At 42.2% G+C, this 18,588-nt stretch overlaps 1 protein-coding gene across 15 annotated transcripts in view; it reads left to right on the top strand.

Annotated features, from left to right (window-relative positions):
- ELOVL7 (ELOVL fatty acid elongase 7) overlaps positions 1-18,588 on the top strand; it is an 83,910-nt gene that overhangs the window by 59,784 nt on the left and 5,538 nt on the right. For 14 of the 15 annotated variants that reach the window (XM_053303979.1, XM_053303972.1, XM_053303978.1 and 11 more), the window contains one exon: positions 12,729-12,865. The exons of the other annotated variant lie outside the window; for it this stretch is intronic. In XM_053303979.1, coding sequence (XP_053159954.1) covers positions 12,729-12,865 — 137 coding nt within the window. The remainder of the gene's footprint in view (positions 1-12,728; positions 12,866-18,588) is intronic. 15 annotated transcript variants of the gene reach the window in all.

Here is an 18,588-nt window from a genome sequence, read left to right as displayed (position 1 = left end):
GAGGGCTTCTTCTTCCCCCCCCCCTTTTTTTTGCCTTTAAAAAAATGATTAGCATAATGCTGCCTAATACCCATTTCCCTTAATCCAAATGCTTGTGACGAGCTGCTCTTTCTGATGGAGATGCTGTAAACAGAAATGGAAAAGTCTTGGAATGACTTTTGAGTAAGATAGCTTTGCATTAATTAACTTGTTTTGAAGTCCATTCCTTGATGGATCTTTCGCTGTTTTAAAGGTGCAGAAAAGAGAAAAAATATTTTTCTTCATTTTGAGAGGTCAAAAATTTCAAGAGAGTTAAAGAACACAGTGAGGCGATCGTGTGCTGCCACGGGAGCCACGCAGACCCCGGCAGCAAACCGCCAAAACGACCCCTCCCATTGGCTGAGGTTAACAGAGAGAGTGCTCCATGAACCTCGGCGTTCTGCTCATGTGTCGCCACAGGGCATCCTGGAGCTTCCGAGGGCCGCCTGGCCCCCGATCCCCGCAGCCCCCGCCGGTTCTGTGACGGAGCCGGCAGTCATGTGGGCGGCCGATCCAGCCACCCAGGGCTGCAGGCTTGCTCGTCTGCGGGGAGAGGGGGCTAAGCCTGCTCTCTCCTCCTAACCCCATCTGGCGGGTCTCAGTGATCGTGAAACTCGCCTCACTAACTGCTAATTTGGGTTGCAAGCTTGAAAAAACGAAAAGTGTCGTTTTAGATCAATGCTGCTGCAATCAGGATTGCTTCCTTCTATAAACAGCTGGTGGCAAGAGGTTCTGTAGGAGCAAACCCTCTTCCATAGAGGTCTTAGGTTTGATGAAGCTTCAAATCAGTGAGAGAGAAATGCTTGATAATGAGCAGTTTAAAAGGGGGGGGGAGAACTAAAAATAATGCACAGAAAAAAAGCCTGTTGACTGGAGCATGCAGGGGTGATCTGAACATAAGAGCAGCCTTGCTGAATTAGGCCCAAGGTCTATCTAATCCAGCATCCTGTTTCACACAGTGGCTCACCAGTTGCCTCTGGGAAGCCCACAGGCAAGAGGTGAGGGCATGCCCTTTCTCCCCTGCAGCTGGTATTTAGAGGCATCTTGCCTTTGAGGCTGGAAGTGGCCTATAGCCCTCAGACTAGTAGCCATTGATAGACTTGTCCTCCATGAATTTATCTAAGCCCTTAAAGCTGTCGGGGCTGTTGGCTGTCACCACGTCTTATGGCAGAGAATTCCATAGGTTAATCTGGATTTGGACTGCATTAATCCTATGGGTTAATCTGGATTGGGAGGGCTTCAGGAACTGGAGCCCGCCCCCATGCCCTGCCCCAGTCCCAATCTGGTTTCTCCCTCTGCATGCTACTTACACCAGAAAAAGCAAGTATACTCATTCTTGTGCTTACTTACAGGCCTGATATGTGTGGCCTTCTTACCTGTCATATCATATATCTGAAGTAGCCACTTTTTTGTGAGAGCTAATATCACTATAAGCCCATATGTAAATGAGTTGTGGGGGTGGGGTGATAATTAACCTTTAATCATCTGCTAAATGCTGGAGGATATTTATCCCTTGATTTCTAGCTTCAGTGGAGAGAGATTTATGTGAGGGTGTTATAAAATGTGACTATGTGTTGAAATGGTATGACCTCATTATAGAAGAGGCTGGGGTGACAACTTCTGCTCATGGTCATGACTGCTGGAACTGGGAAAAATATTCCCTGAACTTCAAGGAATTATGCAAGGTGCTTATAGGGCAGGTTTCCCCTGCTTGACTAGTTTGGATATTGCTGCTCAATAGCTTCATGCAAATGCATATCCCTCAAGCACTTTTTGCACACCAGCTCTATCTGTGGCTTTCTGTAAACTGCATTTCTGGTTTTCAACTGGCCAGCATATTGAGCAACAAAGAGCTGTGCTTATATTGTCATCACTTTGGTGTGTTGGATATGGCTTTTATTGTGCTAAGCTCAGGATTGTTGGGCCACATCTCAGAGCTGTGGAAGAATGACGCACCTTGAGTTCTAATTGTATAGAGATGTGAGAGGCCCTGTTCTGGTGGCACACACTTTGTAGAATTTCCTTGGTGGAATTTGAGCTGAAGTCAGTGTTCTCCCTGCCAGTGTTTAAGTGCAAGCTAACGAGACTTATATTGCAGGAAGACTTCTCTGACTTCCTTTGATTTGTGATTTGCTCCTATTGTCATTTGTTTGGCACGCCCTCTATCGCTTGCTCAGTGGTGCACGGGGGGGGGATTCAGTGAGGGTACAGAGCGGGCACATTTACGGGTGGAGGAGCTGGGTCCCACATATTATATTTATGAAACAGAATTAGGGGGCAAACTCTTTGAGGGCACCTACCTTCCCTCTGGAGCGGACCTTGATCTTTTATTTCATTTCATTTTTTATTTATGTTTACACTTATATTCCACTTTTCCTCCGAGGAGCTCAGAGGAGTTTGTTATTTTTATCCTCACAACAACCCTATGAGGCAGGTTAGGCTGAGAGATACGTAACTGGCTCAGAGTCACCCAGTGAGTTTCATGGTTGAATGGGGATTCAAACTCAGGTCTTTCTGGTCCTAGGCTAACACTCTGACTACTACACTGTGCTGGTATCTTGCTACTCTTATTGCTGCTGTTTGGTTGCTGTTAATTTCTTGGGTTAAGCTGACAAGTAACTTGTGGAGAAAGGTGGGGTATGTTTGGATTATTATTATATTGATGATGATGATGATGATGATGATGATGATGATGATGATGATGATAGCAATGGAGTTTGGACTAGACAAGTGTGCTACATTAATAATGAACAGAGGAAAAATAACAAAAACAGAAGGAATAGAACTGCCCAATGGAAGCAACATCAAGAACCTGGAAGAGAAAGAACATTACAAATGTTCTTGGGTTAGGGCGGTATAGAAATGTGTTAAATAAATAAATAAATAAATAAATAAATAAATAAATAAATAAAAATACCTGGGCATTCTCCAGGCTGATAACATTGCGCACACTGAAGACATAGCAATACCAGGGGATAGCAAAATAGAAGAAAAAGAAATAGAAAAAATCACCAAATACAAAGATCTACAAATTGAAATTGAAAGGCTGTGGCAGAAAAAGACCAAAATAATCCCAGTGGTAATTGGCGCCCTGGGTGCAGTTCCAAAAGACCTTGAAGAGCACCTCAGCACCATAGGGGCCACAGAAATCACCATCAGCCAATTACAAAAAGCGGCTTTACTGGGAACAGCCTATATTCTGCGACGATATCTATAACCATTGACAATAAAATTCTGGCATCCAAGGTCCTTGGGGAGGACTCGATGTCTGGATAAAACAAACCAGTCAATAACACCTGTCTGACTGTGTAAACAAGAAGTAATAATAATAATTATTATTATTATTATTATTATTATTATTATTATTATTATTATTATTATTATTATTATTAAAAAAGAGGTTATTTAAAAAGAATGTACCAAATTTGGAAAGAGAAGCATCCAGATACAGAAATAACAAAACAAAGGCTAGCAGACCAGAGAAGATTCATAATAAGAAACAAAGTATTCACAGGAGTAGAGCTGGAAGAACTGCAAAGAGCAACACAGGATCAAGATATGGAAGAAGAATTACCACCAACTGAAGAGGTTGCTCAGGCTCAGGTGGAGGAGGTGTTGGAAATAGAGGATGCCACTGTTGCTGAACTGTTTCAAAATCAAAACCAGGAAACCTCCCCTTTGCCTTCACCTCAAAAACCCGAATGCCATTTAACAGAAAAGCAACAAGAACTAAAGCAAAAAATAACTGAGCACATGAACCAAACAACCACCAGGGTTCGACTTCCAGCTCTAAAAACAGTTGCCAAAAAACAACTTGCTCAGGCATTAAAAGATGTCTATGCTGCACTTGCAGAAATAACAACCAATAATTTGCAAGAAACAAACCAACTAATGTACAGTGCAGCAACAATAACAACACAAGAGCTCGGATATAAGATCAGTGGACCTGTAAAAAAAGAAAATAGTACATCACCTAAATGGAAGATTAGATTAGAAAATAAAATCTCCAGGCTTAGATCAGATGCTAGTAAATTGAAAGATATGAAAGACAAGAAGCTGAAGAATGAAAACACCAAACAGTATCTGATCCAAAAATACCACCTAGATTCAAGGAAAATTAGAGAAGTCCTGGAAATAATAAAGCAGCAAATAACAGCAGTGTCAAAGAAGATTAGCAGATATGAAGCCAGAATTACACAACACAGGCAGAATCTCCAATTCCAGTCGAATCAGAGACGTTTCTACCAAAGCATAGAAGGAGAAACGGCAAGAAACGTAGAAACACCAAATAAAGAAGAAACAGTGCAATTCTGGGGGAAATTATGGGACAATCCAATAGATTATAATAAAAAAGCAGGCTGGATGAAAGAGGTCAAAAATGTAACCAACAAATGCAAGATCTAATAATAACACCAGAATTAATAAGTGAAAGAGCAAAGAAAATTAAAAATTGGACTGCTCAAGGCGACGATGAACTGCATGGCTTCTGGCTTAAACACCTAACAAGCCTTCATAAACAACTATCAAAACAGTTCAATCACATTATGAAAGGCGGTGATATTGAACAATGGCTAACAACTGGGAAAACTCATCTCATTATGAAAGACCCAGCAAAAGGTGCAGTTCCAAGTAATTATAGACCTGCCTGCCAACCATGTTCAAATTATTAACTGGAATAATAGCAGATGAAGTGATGCAACACTTATTAACTAACAAACAGCTTCCAGTTGAACAGAAAGGAAATTGGCCGAACAACAGAGGCACAAAAGACCAGCTGCTGATTGACAAAATGATTTTAGAAAACTGCAAGAGAAGAAAAACAAATCTAAGTGTTGCATGGATTGACTACAAGAAAGCCTTCGATTCATTGCCTCACACATGGATACTTAAATGTTTAGGAACAACTGGTGTCAGCAAAAACATTCAGATATTTATTAAAAAAGCAATGAGCATGTGGAGTACACAGTTAACAATCAATGGCGAGACACTTGGACAGGTTAGCATTAGAAGAGGCATTTTCCAAGGGGACTCACTATCCCCTCTATTGTTTGTAATCGCCATGACTCCACTTTCACAAATACTAAACAAAACAAGCCTCGGATACCAAACATCTAAAACATCCAGTAAAATCAACCATCTGCTGTACATGGACGATCTGAAGTTGTATGGAAAGTCCCAGTCAGAAATCGAATCACTGCTAAATACTGTCCGTATATTCAGTAGCGATATAGCAATGGAGTTTGGACTAGACAAGTGTGCTGCATTAATAATGAACAGAGGGAAAATAACAAAAACAGAAGGAATAGAACTGCCCAATGGAAGCAAGATCAAGAACCTGGAAGAGAAAGACCCTTACAAATACTTGGGCATTCTCCAGGCTGATAACATTGCACACACTGAAGTTAAAAGAAGAATTGGAAGTGAATACATCAGGAGAGTCAGAAAAATCCTCAAGTCCAAACTCAATGGCGGGAACCTCATACAAGCCATAAACACCTGGGCTATACCTGTTATCAGATACAGTGCAGGAATAATAGACTGGACCCATTCAGAGCTGGAGACGCTAGATCGTAAGACCAGGAAAATCATGACCATCAATCATGCTCTGCACCCCCGCAGTGATGTCGATAGGCTCTACCTCCCTCGCAGCTCAGGTGGAAGAGGAATGCTGCAAGTCCATCAAACAGTAGAGGAGGAGAAAAGAGGCCTTGAAGAATATATAAAGGACAGTGAAGAAGATGCACTTCAAATGGTCAAGAACGCGAAACTATTCAACACCAATGGAACAAAACAGGCCTACAAGAAAGAACAAGTCAAGAACCGAGCAGAAAAATTGAGAAATAAGCCCCTGCATGGTCAATATTCACACAATATAAGTGGAAAATCAGACATCACCAAGACCTGGCAAAGGCTTAAGAATGGTTACTTGAAGAAAGAAACAGAGGGTTTAATACTGGCTGCACAAGAACAGGCACTAAGATCAAATGCAATAAGAGCAAAAGTCGAAAAATCAACCACAAACACCAAGTGCCGCCTTTGTAAAGAAGCAGATGAAACAGTGGACCACCTAATCAGCTGTTGTAAGAAGATCGCACAGACTGACTACAAACAAAGGCATGACAAGGTAGCAGGGATGATACACTGGAACATCTGCAAAAAATACAAGCTACCTGTAGCCAAGAATTGGTGGGACCATAAAATTGAAAAAGTTGAAGAAAATGAAGATGTAAAAATATTATGGGACTTCCAACTACAAACAGACAAACATCTGCCACACAATACACCAGATATCACTGTAGTCGAGAAGAAAGAAACACAAGTCAAAATAATCGACATAGCAATACCAGGGGATAGCAGAATAGAAGAAAAAGAAATAGAAAAAATCACCAAATACAAAGATCTACAAATTGAAATTGAAAGGCTGTGGCAGAAGAAGACCAAAATAATCCCAGTGGTAATTGGCGCCCTGGGTGCAGTCCCAAAAGACCTTGAAGAGCACCTCAACACCATAGGGGCCACAGAAATCACCATCAGCCAATTACAAAAAGCGGCTTTACTGGGAACAGCCTATATTCTGCGACGATATCTATAACCATTGACAATAAAATTCTGGCATCCCAGGTCCTTGGGAAGGACTTGATGTCTGGATAAAACAAACCAGTCAATAACACCTGTCTGACTGTGTAAACAAGAAATTATTATTATTATTATTATTATTATTATTATTATTATTATTATTATTATTATTATTATTAACTACAGGCACAGATGCTCTTGAACCAGAACTGTGATTCCCACGAGTGTGGTGTACCATCCATTCGGCACATAATGTTAATGTCAAAAATAGACAGCCTTGTCAGGCATAATGATGAAAGCTACTTAATTAACTTGTTGCCAGTAAATACATGGGAGTTCTTGGTAATCTAGTTTTGTAACCAGGAGCTGCTGTACCTCTCAACTCTGAGCAGGACCCCAAACAAGCATATCAGAGATGTTGTTTTTCCAGAAAAATCTAAACTGGAAATTTTTCCAGAAATTTTCCTCATGTAAATTTTTTCTATTTGCATAAAATTTGCATTGTTTTTCCCTCAAAAAAGAAAGAAAGAAAGAAAGAACTTGCTATGAAAATGTCCCTGATGTCCTAAATAGATTGTGACCTGATTTGACATGTCATGACCTATTTAAACAGGGTTTTTATAAAAACAACACTCCACCATATTAATTTCCCATCGTATTTCAAAAGTTTTTCAAGTAGTCAAGTAGAAATTTTAGAAATGGAAAAATATCCATGAAAACGTAAAGTATTGGAAGATTTTCCAGAAAATTTTCTGCAGAAAAATTTCTAGCACACGTAACGATCTGTTTGGATTCATGCCAGTTCTGTATGCACTGAATTGTCACTTCTTGGTATCTTTTTAAAATTATTGATAAAACTTATTTAACTTTAATAATAATAGTATATAAGTAAACAAAATTTGTATTTGTAAAAAAACACAAAACTTGTTTTAAAAAAATCAACCCTCGAAACAAATGTATGAAGTATTTACTATTGCATATTGTTTCACTACTACCTGCTTTAATCTTTCCAGTCAATACTATGTCTGTAAAGGTAAAGTTGTGTCGACTCGTGGCGACCACAGAGCCCTGTGGTTGGCTTTGGTAGAATACAGGAGGGGTTTACCATTGCCATCTCCTGCACAGTGTGAAATGATGCCTTTCAGCACCTTCCTATATTGCTGTTGCCTGATATAGGTGTTGCCCATAGTCTGGGAAACATACCAGCAGGTATTTGAACCAGCCGTCTCTTGCTTCTTAGGCAAGTTACTTCCTATGTCTGTACCAATTTATTTTTATCCTCTTTGCTTTTTCCTGATAAACCTATATGTGCATTTCCTGAAATGAGAAGTGCAGAATACCTTTTTCAAAATATACTTTTTATTAAAGACTTTTTGAATGAAAAAACCACACACACCCTGCCAAGTCCTGCTATGCTGCCTCATCATGGTGGGGGATGGGGTGTGTTCGTGGGAGGGATGAGTGAAGTATGCTGGGAGGTATACTCGCAGCAGGGTCACCCAAAGCGTGAAGGTCATCACAGCTGCTCAGCTAAAGCAAGCAGGCGCCTATATTGGGCAGCAGCGATATAGAAAGGTGCTGGAGGCGGACAATCACTTCAGTGACAACGACAATGGCATCATTTCATACTGCACGGGAGAAGGCAATGCTAAACCACTCCTGTATTTTACCAAGAAAACCACATGGATAGACAAGACAGAATGATTGTCAATGTAGTGCCGGATAATGGGCCCAAGTTGGGTGGTACTCAGCATGCCACTGAGGAAGAGCTGAGGATCTCTGAGTACCGGTGGTGTTTATGATGCGGTTAGATTAAAGCTTTTTGGACGTCTAGCGGCTGTTGTTGCCATGCAGGAAAAGAGAATCCAAAGCTGCAAAGACAGAATTACAGTGGGAACGTGGAATGTAAGAAGCATGAACATGGGAAAACTCGAGACAATGAAAGATGAAATGAATCAACTACAGATTGACATCTTGGGAATCAGTGAATTAAAATGGACTGGAATGGGACACTTTCACTCAGAAAATCATAGCATTTACTACTCAGGACACGGAAAACAAAGAAGGAACGGTGTTGCTTTCATAATCAGGAAGTATACAGCAATGACAGTACTTGGGTACAATGCGGTCAGTGAACAGCTCATATTAATTAGATTTCGTGGACAACCCTTTAACATGACAGTTTTTCAAATCTATGTCCCAACAACTGATGCAGAAGAAGAGGAAGTTGATGAGTTTTATACTAGAGTTCAGTCTGAAATTGACAGAACATGCAAGCAAGATGTGATTCTGGTGGCTGGAGACTGGAATGCCAAAGTTGGAAATGGTAAGGAGGAAAACACAGTCTGACTGTATGGCCTAGGAAACAGAAATGAAGCAGGAGAATGATTTATTAGTTTTTGCCAAGCCAATGATCTCTTCATTGCTAATACAATCTTCAAACAACCAAAGTGGTGCCTATACACATGGACATCACCAGATGCAGTACAAAGAAATCAAATTGATTACATTACTGGTGCAAGGAAGAGGAATAGCTCCGTTATAACAGCAAAGACGTGCTGGGGGCCAATTGTGGAACAGATCATGAACTCCTCATGTGCAAGTTCCAAGTAAAGCTAAAGCAGAAAAACTGAGCTATCCAGCTTCCACAATATAATCTTAAGAATGTACCCACAATTTTCAAGGAGAACATCAGAAACCGCTTTGAAGTTCTGAACCTCATAGATAGGGAACCAGAGGAACTGTAGAATTAAATCAAAGAAGTTAAGGATGAATGTGAAAAGAGACTGCCAAAGACCAAGAGACAAAAGAAAGCAAAATGGATGTCAGAACAGACGGTGGAAATTGCCAAGAAGAGGAGAGAAGCCAAAGTCAAGAAAGACAAAGACCTCAGGATGGAACTTAATAGGGAATTTCAGAAATCTGTTAGAAGAGACAAGGAGCAGTACTACAAAGACATTTGTAAAGACCTTGAGGTTGGAAAAACAAGGCAAGTTTTCCAAAAGATCTCTGAACTCAGAAGGAGGTTCCAACCTCAAATTGTTATGTTAAGGGATGCCAAAGGACAGATAGTAACTGATTCAGAGATGATCAAACAGAGATGGAAGGAGTATACTGAAAATCTGTACAGCAGGGACGTCAACATCCAAGATACTTTAGAACAGTGTTTCTCAACCACCGGTCCGCGGACCAGCACCGGTCCTCAAGGAGTTGGGTACCGGTCCATGAGGTATCACTAATAAAAATCACCTCTCCCCTAAAAAACAAATTTTGGGCCGGCGGGGGCCGCCAAGAGCTCTCTTGAGCTCATTTCCAGGCAGGACTCGCTGCTGGATAACGTTCATTTCGCTTCCTTGAAATGAACATTATCCAGCAGTGATGGCTGCCTGGAAATGAGCTCCAGAGAGCTGCCCGTTTTTTTGAGGGGGTGCCTGGGGGTGGGGGTGGGGGGGGATGACCCCCTTACTAACTGTTGGTCTGGGAAACTGTGCACGAATAATGTACTGGTCCATGACTCCAAAAACATTGAGAAACACTGCTTTAGAAGATATTCCCTACTTGCAAGAACCTCTAGTACGGGAAGATGAAGTTAGATCAACACTCCGGTCATTGCCAAGTCAGAAAGCTACAGGAATTGATGGAATAGCTACAGAAATGTGGCAGGCAACAGAAGAAGAATCAGTCAAGGCTCTAACCAAACTATACCAGCAAATTTGGAGAACAACACAGTTGCCAACAGATTGGAAGAGGTCAGTCTACATATCCATACCAAAGAAAGGAGAACTAACAGATTGCGCAAACCATCACACAATATCCTTAATTTCACATGCTAGCAAAATAATGCTCAGGTTCATCCAACACAGATTAGAGCCCTACGTGGAAAGGGAAATGCCAGATGTTCAAGCTGATTTCAGAAAAGGCCAAGGAACGAGAGACATTGCTGATGCACGCTGGATAATTGAGAAAGCCAAAAGATACCAGAAAGAAGTCAATATGTGCTTTATTGATTACAGAAAATCCTTTGATTGCGTTGACCATGTCAAGTTGTGGAATATCCACAGGAAAATAGGTTTTCCAGAACATCTCATTATTCTAATGAGAAACCTATACACAGGACAGGAAGCCACATTCCAGGCGGAACATGGTGAAACAGACTGGTTCCAGATTGGCAAAGGAGTAAGACAAGGCTGTATAATTTCTCCTTCTTTATTCAATTTATATGCTCAACATATACTGAGAGAAGCTGGATTGGAAGAAGTGATCTTGGTTTTAAAGTTGGAGGAAGAAATATCAATAACCTGCACCACGCTGATGACACTACGCTGATAGCTGAGAATGCGGATGATCTGCAAGCTCTAGTAATGAAAGTCAAGGAGCACAGTGACAAAATGGGACTACGACTAAACGTAAGGAAGACCAAACTAATGACAACAGTTACAGCAACCAGCCTAAGAATTGACAATGAAGACACTGAAGTAGTGGATAGCTTCTTCCTTTTAGGATCGACTATCAACAGTAAAGGATCCATCAGTCAAGAAATATGCCGCAGACTAGCACCTGGTAGGGTTGCAATGAAGGGCTTGGAAAGGATATTTAGATGCTGTGATGTGTCTATACCTACAAAGATTAGAATCATTCGGATAATGGTTTTCCCTGTGACACTCTATGGATGCGAAAGCTGGACTTTTGAAGAAGCAAGATAGAAAAAGTATTGACACGTTTGAACTTTGGTGCTGGGGAAGACTTTTGAGTATACCATGAACAGCCAGGAAACAAACAAATGGATCATAGAACAAATCAATCCAGAATTTTTACTCAAGGCACAAATGACCAGGCTCAAACGATCATTCTTCAGACACATTATGCGAAAACCCAGCTCTCTTGAGAACTCCATAATGTTGGGGAAAGTTGGAGAGAAGAAGAGGGTGACCAGCATCAAGGTGGATGGACTTGGTTACGACAGTAATGAATGCACCACTGAGAGACCTTAAAGGGCCAAGTTGAAGACAGATCATCCTGGAGAGAATCTATCTATGTGGTTGCTAAGAGTCAGCACTGACTTGACGGCACTTAATCAATCAATCAAATAAAAAGAAATTGCATCTTAGATCATATCCTATTAAGAGACTCAAGCAAAAGCTACGACTTTCAACAGTATATAATCCTCTTACAAAAAGATACTTAATTTACTTGACATAGAAAATAGTGTTTTTTAAATAAAGCACTGTTGAATAGTTTTAAGTTCATGACTCTGCAAGTTAGGCTGAATGGGGTGGGAAATGATCATTCCACAGGCTATTATTAAAATACTAGTATTCTCGTAGAAATGAGGGTGGGGAGAGAGTTGAGAAATACTTAAAAATATGTTGCCAACAAAGTAAGAAGCCTGAAAATGAAAATAAGCCTGGCCCTATTCCAAGTTTCTATGTTGAATTTTTCCAAAAACTGGTTCAGGTGTTGACATCTGAAGATAACAATCTCAGAAGAGCCCTATTCTAAACTGGGCAAAGACCTTCAGAGCATGTTTTGACATTCACCTTATCTGAAGATGTACAAGTTAGGCTGATTTTAGTTGCAACATATTGTGTATAGCTCCAATCTGTGGACTTGAGATATAATTTTCAAGGTAGCAGTTTGAGCTGACTCTTTGTTTGTTTATTGCCAGCCCCTGGATTGATTACTGGATGTGAATTAAAACTTTTAAATCCTTGAAAACCTGCAGTCTTCCCACTCAGCGTTGGTTGTATAAAAGGATTTGTATTTGGGACATGTGGTATGTTGCTGTGTCTATTGATGAAATACTTCTGTGAAACAGAGGCCACCACTGTGATTTTAATGCATGTGGAGGACTTCCCACATGTACTGATGCCACTACAAGTCCCTTATAGAGTGTCTCCTTTGTGCTAATGTACTAGTGCTGCAATTGAACCGTATGTATGCTACAGAAGTTGCATGGAGCTTCTGAGTCACAGAACTGTGTGTGTGCCTTTAACGATAACTGCACCACTGTGTTACCTAAGGTGGCTTCAAGTTTTGGCCTTTCACAGCTCATCTCTCTGTCTTGGTTATGTTGCTCTTTGGTTGTACGTTGGGTGAGTGCACAACTGACTCAGTCTTGATCTTGTTCCCCACAGGTGGTTTAGGGACATTCCATGGCATGTTGAACTGCATCGTGCACATAGCCATGTACAGCTACTATGGGCTTTGCACACTGGGACCAGCTTTTCATAAGTACCTGTGGTGGAAAAAATATTTGACAACCCTGCAGTTGGTGAGTAGCTTTGAGAACATGATCAGGGGAAAATATAAGATATTAGGGTTAGATTATATTTACTGGCTGACATCCAGTGCAGCACAATGTGGGCTTTGCCAGTCTGCTTGCACTGCGGGTGTTGCGCTTTTGCACAAATAGTTCGATTACTGGGCCTGAACTCCAGAAGTGCTTGTTAGATTGGAAGTATGTCACTTGACCATCAGTGGTGTGTTTCTGATCTAACTAGTGCTTCCAGAGTGTAGGCACGCTAATTGAAGTTTTTGCACTCTTGCACAAGAGTGCAACACTGCCAGTGCTTTACTGTGCACCTTCAGCAGTGCTGGTGGATCAGCACCACTCACATTATGCTGTGCTGGATGTCAACCATTGAACCTCGGAGGTGCATACGGTAAATATATGCTTATGTAACTAGCCCGTATGCTATAAGAGGTCTTTAGAAGCTTGCTGAACAAATTATATACTCCCTCACCACTCCCGTTCCTTTACCGCTACCATTTAGTTTGGCTTTTCCAAAAGAGAAGACCACATCCACTTGCTGCAAATGTTGATAGTGGATTAAATATTCTGTAATTTATATTGGACTATTTCCAAGTGCGCAAAGGAATCTTTTCAGTTTTATAAGGTAAACATCATTGTCCCAATGGCTTTTAGATTGCAAGCTATGTTCTCACTTGGGCCTGGAGATTTTTCAATAAGTTTCTAGCTTTTTTAGTTTTTAGCTTTAACTTCAGAAGAACCCAGTGGTGGTTGGATAGCTGGAAAGAAGAACCACAAGCTCAGTTAAAGACTTGAACACAGAAGGTCCCAGCTTCAGTCCCTGGTATCCAGTTAAAAGTCTCTTGGGTAAACAAAGTTGCAAAAGGCTTCAGCCTGACTTTGGGTAGCTATTGCAGATCAGTATAGAACATATTGGGCCAGATGAACCAATGGTCTGATATGTACCAAGTAGCTTAATCAGCTGGTACGTTCAACAGTGGTTACAGGTAAACACAACCTTGTTACTTCATGGAGGGCAGGTCCTTGTCGGCCCTGGTATTTATTAGTGACAATATCAGACTACAACCTTCATTCACAGCCAGTGTGGATCTGAATGCTAGTTTTTATATGGAGGTGGGTGGAAGAGAACAGTGGGGCTGCCGCTGTTGCTACAGATATTTATATACCGCTCTTCGACCAAAGTTCTCAAAGCAATTTACATAGAAAAATAAATAATACATAAATAAGATGGTCCCCTGTCCTCAAAGGGCTCACAATCTAAAAAGAAACATAAGGCACAGATACCAGCAACAGCCACTGGAGGGATGCTATGCTGGGGTTGGATAGGACCAGTTGCTCTCCCTTTACTAAATATAAGAGAAACACTGCTCTAAAAGGTGTCTCTTTATTCATTTAGCAGGGGTATTGATTTTATGCCAGGGCTTCACAGCTTTGGCCCTCCACCTGCTGTTGGACTACAGCCCCCATTATCCCTGACTATGTCTGGGGTAGATTGGAGTTGTGCCCATTATGTATGAGTCTGGTTTAAACAGATATTTTCTTATGCTTTTGTTTTTAAAGTTTACCACTGTCAATTTTGGGGTAAGACAAAATGCTTGCAGTGATCCTAGCGTGTCTCAAGATTCTAAGGATCAAAGAAAATAAGAACCAGCCTGCTGAAACAGAGTAAAAGTCGTCAGCTGGAGGGCAACGGTGTCTGCCCTTGTTTTATGCTCTGCTGGTGGGCTTTCCAGAAGCATTACCTCCGTGGGAAACAGGATGCTGAGCTAGACGACTTTTACTCTTTCAGTAGGCTGGTTCTTATTTGCTTTGATCCTTAGAATCTTGAGACAGGCTAGGATCACTGCAAGCATTTTGTCATATCCAAAAATTGACAGCGGTGAACTTTAAAAACAAAAGCATAAGCGTGGTATAGTGGTTAGAGTGCTGGACCAGGACCGGGGAGACCTGGGTTCAAATCCCCATTCAGCCATGGTACTAGCTGGGTGACTCTGGGCCAGTCACTTCTCTCTCAGCCTAACCTACTTCACAGGGTTGTTGTGAGTAGAAACCCAAGTATGTAGTACACCACTCTGGGCTCCTTGGAGGAAGAGTGGGATATAGATATAATAGTAATAATAATAATGCGACGATATCTATAATAACCAACAGTATTGATGATAAAATCCAGCCATCCCAGGTCCTTGGGAAGAACTTGATGTCTGGATAAAACAAACCAGTCAATAACACCTGTCTGACTGTGTAAACAAGAAATAATTTTTTAAAAACTGTTAAAACCAGACTCATGCATAATGGGCACAATCCAGAACAAGTTAGACAAGTAAGTCCATGAATTAGTCTGAAGCGCATGGGTGTTCACATATCATTTGGTTTCAGTGGGGACTAGATGCATCTAACTATACCTGCCCCCTTGTTTTATGCAACATTTATTTAAAAGGACTTGTAATACCTGCTCAGGTTCACTTTGGCAACATGTCTATAGAAAATAAGTTCTGCCTGGACCAGGGCTTTTGGGAAGCTGCTCAGACCATTAGTCAGATAATCTTACCAGGGGTGATATCACGCCAGCCACACCGCTTGATTCCAGAGTGCTTCTGGCACCAGGGCAAGGGGCGTGGCAGACATGCCTCCCGCCCACCTCTCCCAGCTGCTAGGGCTTTGTTCGCCAGCTGCGTGCTTGCTTTCTCTTCCTCACATCAGCGTCAGGGGCATGGCCACTGGGGAGGGCCCATTTTCAAGACCGGAGGACCTAGGGTCACTCCTAATGTCACCTCCAACCTTGCTAGGCCCCTGCCTCTCACCCAGTATTGTGGGCCGGCAATACTGCCGACAGAGGTCTTTTCCAGCCCTGCCATCCTTTTAACTGAGGATGCCAAGGATTGAATCTGGCACCTTCTGTATGCAAAGCACATGCTCTGCCACTGAGCCATGTTCTCTCCTGACTTTCATCTTGGGGTACATCTCCAAAAGGAGTTCATTTTGGGGGATGGGGACAGTGTTCCCTCTAACAGGGCTTCACAGATGTTGCTAACTACGATTCCCATAATCCCCAAGCAAAGTCATTGCAGTTGGGGATTCTGGGAGTTGTAGTCAACAACATCTGGGGATCCCTGTTAGAAGGAACTCCGGGTGGGGGTACTGTTCTGTAGTATATCCACACTTGTGCAGTGTCTCATTCTGGGGTAGTAAGACTTGTGCACCTGAGACCTGCAGACTAGTGCCTTTGGTAGAGAGAGCACCGTGCCTGGAAAAGTAGCCGGATGGCAGCAGAGCAGGTAAGGACCTGCTTCTCAAGGGAACAGCCCACCGAACTGGTTTGGCTGCAGGTGCCCGAGCCGTTTGATGCTCCCCAAGGAGGCGCCAAACCAGTTTGTGCACATCCCTACCTAACAGGTGAACAGCCTAGTACCCTTAAAAAAAAATTCATTATTGAAGACTACTCAAGTTTATTGGACAAGTAATAACCAAAGCTTCTTTATGCGACAGGTTAGAAATGATGTCAAAGTCCATAATTCATCCAAAATTATAATCCAGACCAAATTGGTCAATAAATAAATCTCCTTTTCATATTACAAAAAGAGATTGAGTTAAGATGCAAGCATCTCCTATGGATTGTTTTTGCTGAGTCCATAATGAAATAAATTTTTAGTTTTTAGATTTTTTTGGTTTTGTTTTAGTGGATTGTTCCAGGCTGTTTACTGGGATGTGTCTCGGCTCTCTTGTTAAGGATAGAGCAGGGTACGCTTTCGATGAGGTTGGGGCAGCTATTTCAGTAGTGGTGCAGAATAGAGGATTGGGTATTTGCAGGCCAGCATGCCGTTACAGGGGAAGGGAGTCCAGTAATTTATTACTGTTTTCCTTTCTGGCTGCCCTGTCAGTGCTCAGGCCTCGGGGCGTAGTTCTATCTCCCCACTGAACCTAACCATGCTCCTTTGTAATGCTAGGTTGTTTCAAAATAAGATTGAAATCATACACGATTTGATTGTGGATGAAGGAGATGACCTGGCCTGTGTAACTGAGACTTGGTTGGGGGAGGGTAGTGGTCCTGTGTGGGCCAGCCTTTTCCCCCAGGGTACTTTGCTGCTGATCAGGTTAGGAGAAGTGGGTGGCGAGGGCTGGGGGAGTAGCTATGGACCATAAAAATAACATCTCCCTTATCAGGATTCCTGTGAGAGAATTTACTTATTTTGAGTGTGTGTACCTTAGGTTGGGGACTCGGGATAGATTGAGGATTCTGTTGTGTACCATCCACCCTGTTGCTAAACAGACTCCTTCACTGAGCTGACAAAACTGATAGAGCTGGTTGCGGAGTTGGTGTTGGAGTCACCCAGGCTTTTGCTGCTGGGTGATTTCAGCGTCCACTTTGGGACTAGCTTGCCTGCTGCAGCTCATAGCACTTACATATGTTTTTGGTCACATGCTGGATTTGGTCTTTTGCTCAGATCAGGGGGGTGTTCTATGGCTAGGTCTCCTGTAGTTTCCCCATTGTCATAGACAGACCACTTCCTGGTTAAGATTGGTCTCACAGTGGTTCCGCTCAATTCTGGCACCAATATCTTTTAACATCTACATGAAACCATAGGATGAGGTCATCAGGGAATCTGGTGTTGGGTGTTATCAATATGCTGATGACACTGAAATCTATTTCTCCTTGTCATAGATATAAGGAAATGGCATTAGCCCCTTAAATGCCTGCTTACAGGTAGTAATGGGCTGGATGGGGGATAATAAATGGAAGCTGAATCCAAGCAAGCCAGAGGTGCTCATTGTGGGGGATCAGAATTTGAGGGATGAATTAGATCTTCCTGTGCTAGACAAGTTTACATTCCCCCCAGAAAGAACAGGTTCATAGCTTGGGAGTGCTCTTGGATCCAGGTCTTACTCTGTTGTCTCAGGTTGAGGCTGTGACCAGGCATACTTTTTACCAGCTGTGATTGATTCAACAATTTTGCCCATTCCTTGAGGAGAATGACTTGAAAACAATGGTACACTAGCTGGTAACTTCCAGGCTGGTCTACTGCAATGTGCTCTGTGTAGGACTGCTTCTGTGCACAGTTCGGAAACTTCAGTTCAAAATGCAGCAGCCAGATTGATTTCTGGGGTATTCCAGAGAGACCACGTTATGCCTGCTCTTAAAAAGTTGCACTAGCTGCCAATATGTTTCTGGGTAAAGTACGGAACAAAGTGCTGGTTATTACCTTTTAAAGCTTTAAATTGTTTCGGTCTGGGTTACCTGAGATAACACCTTTTTCTACAAGATCCCCACCACTCATTGAGATCCTCAGGAGGAATCCATCTTCAAGTTCCACCATTTCATCTGGTGGCAACCAGGGTGTGGCTCTCCTCCTTGGCAGGTCTCTTACACCAGAGAGCACACAGGCCCCAGAAGGTTAGGAAGGGGATTTCAAGCAGCACCCTGGTCCTCCTTCACCTGACAGGGAGAGGGAATGCCCTGATCCTCACCAGGAGCCCATACAGGCTGCCACCCTCCATTTCCACTGGCCTCTTCATCACTAGCCCAAGGCCGATTATATAGCTTCAATATTGATTATATACAATGTAATCAGCTGTCGCCTTTCCTGACCATTCCCCAACCCACTGTTTCAGCCCTCTTTCATTCTGCCTGACAGCCTTTAAACAGGCTGCTATCCAGGGCCATACCCCCTCTCCCCACATCATCACACCGGGATGTTGCAGAGGGGCATGGCTCACCAGCTCCTGGC

The sequence above is a fragment of the Hemicordylus capensis genome, chromosome 2 (assembly GCF_027244095.1).
Source record: "Hemicordylus capensis ecotype Gifberg chromosome 2, rHemCap1.1.pri, whole genome shotgun sequence".
In the NCBI taxonomy this organism is placed as follows: Eukaryota; Metazoa; Chordata; class Lepidosauria; order Squamata; family Cordylidae; genus Hemicordylus; species Hemicordylus capensis.
This window is presented reverse-complemented; position numbering and strand designations above follow the sequence as displayed.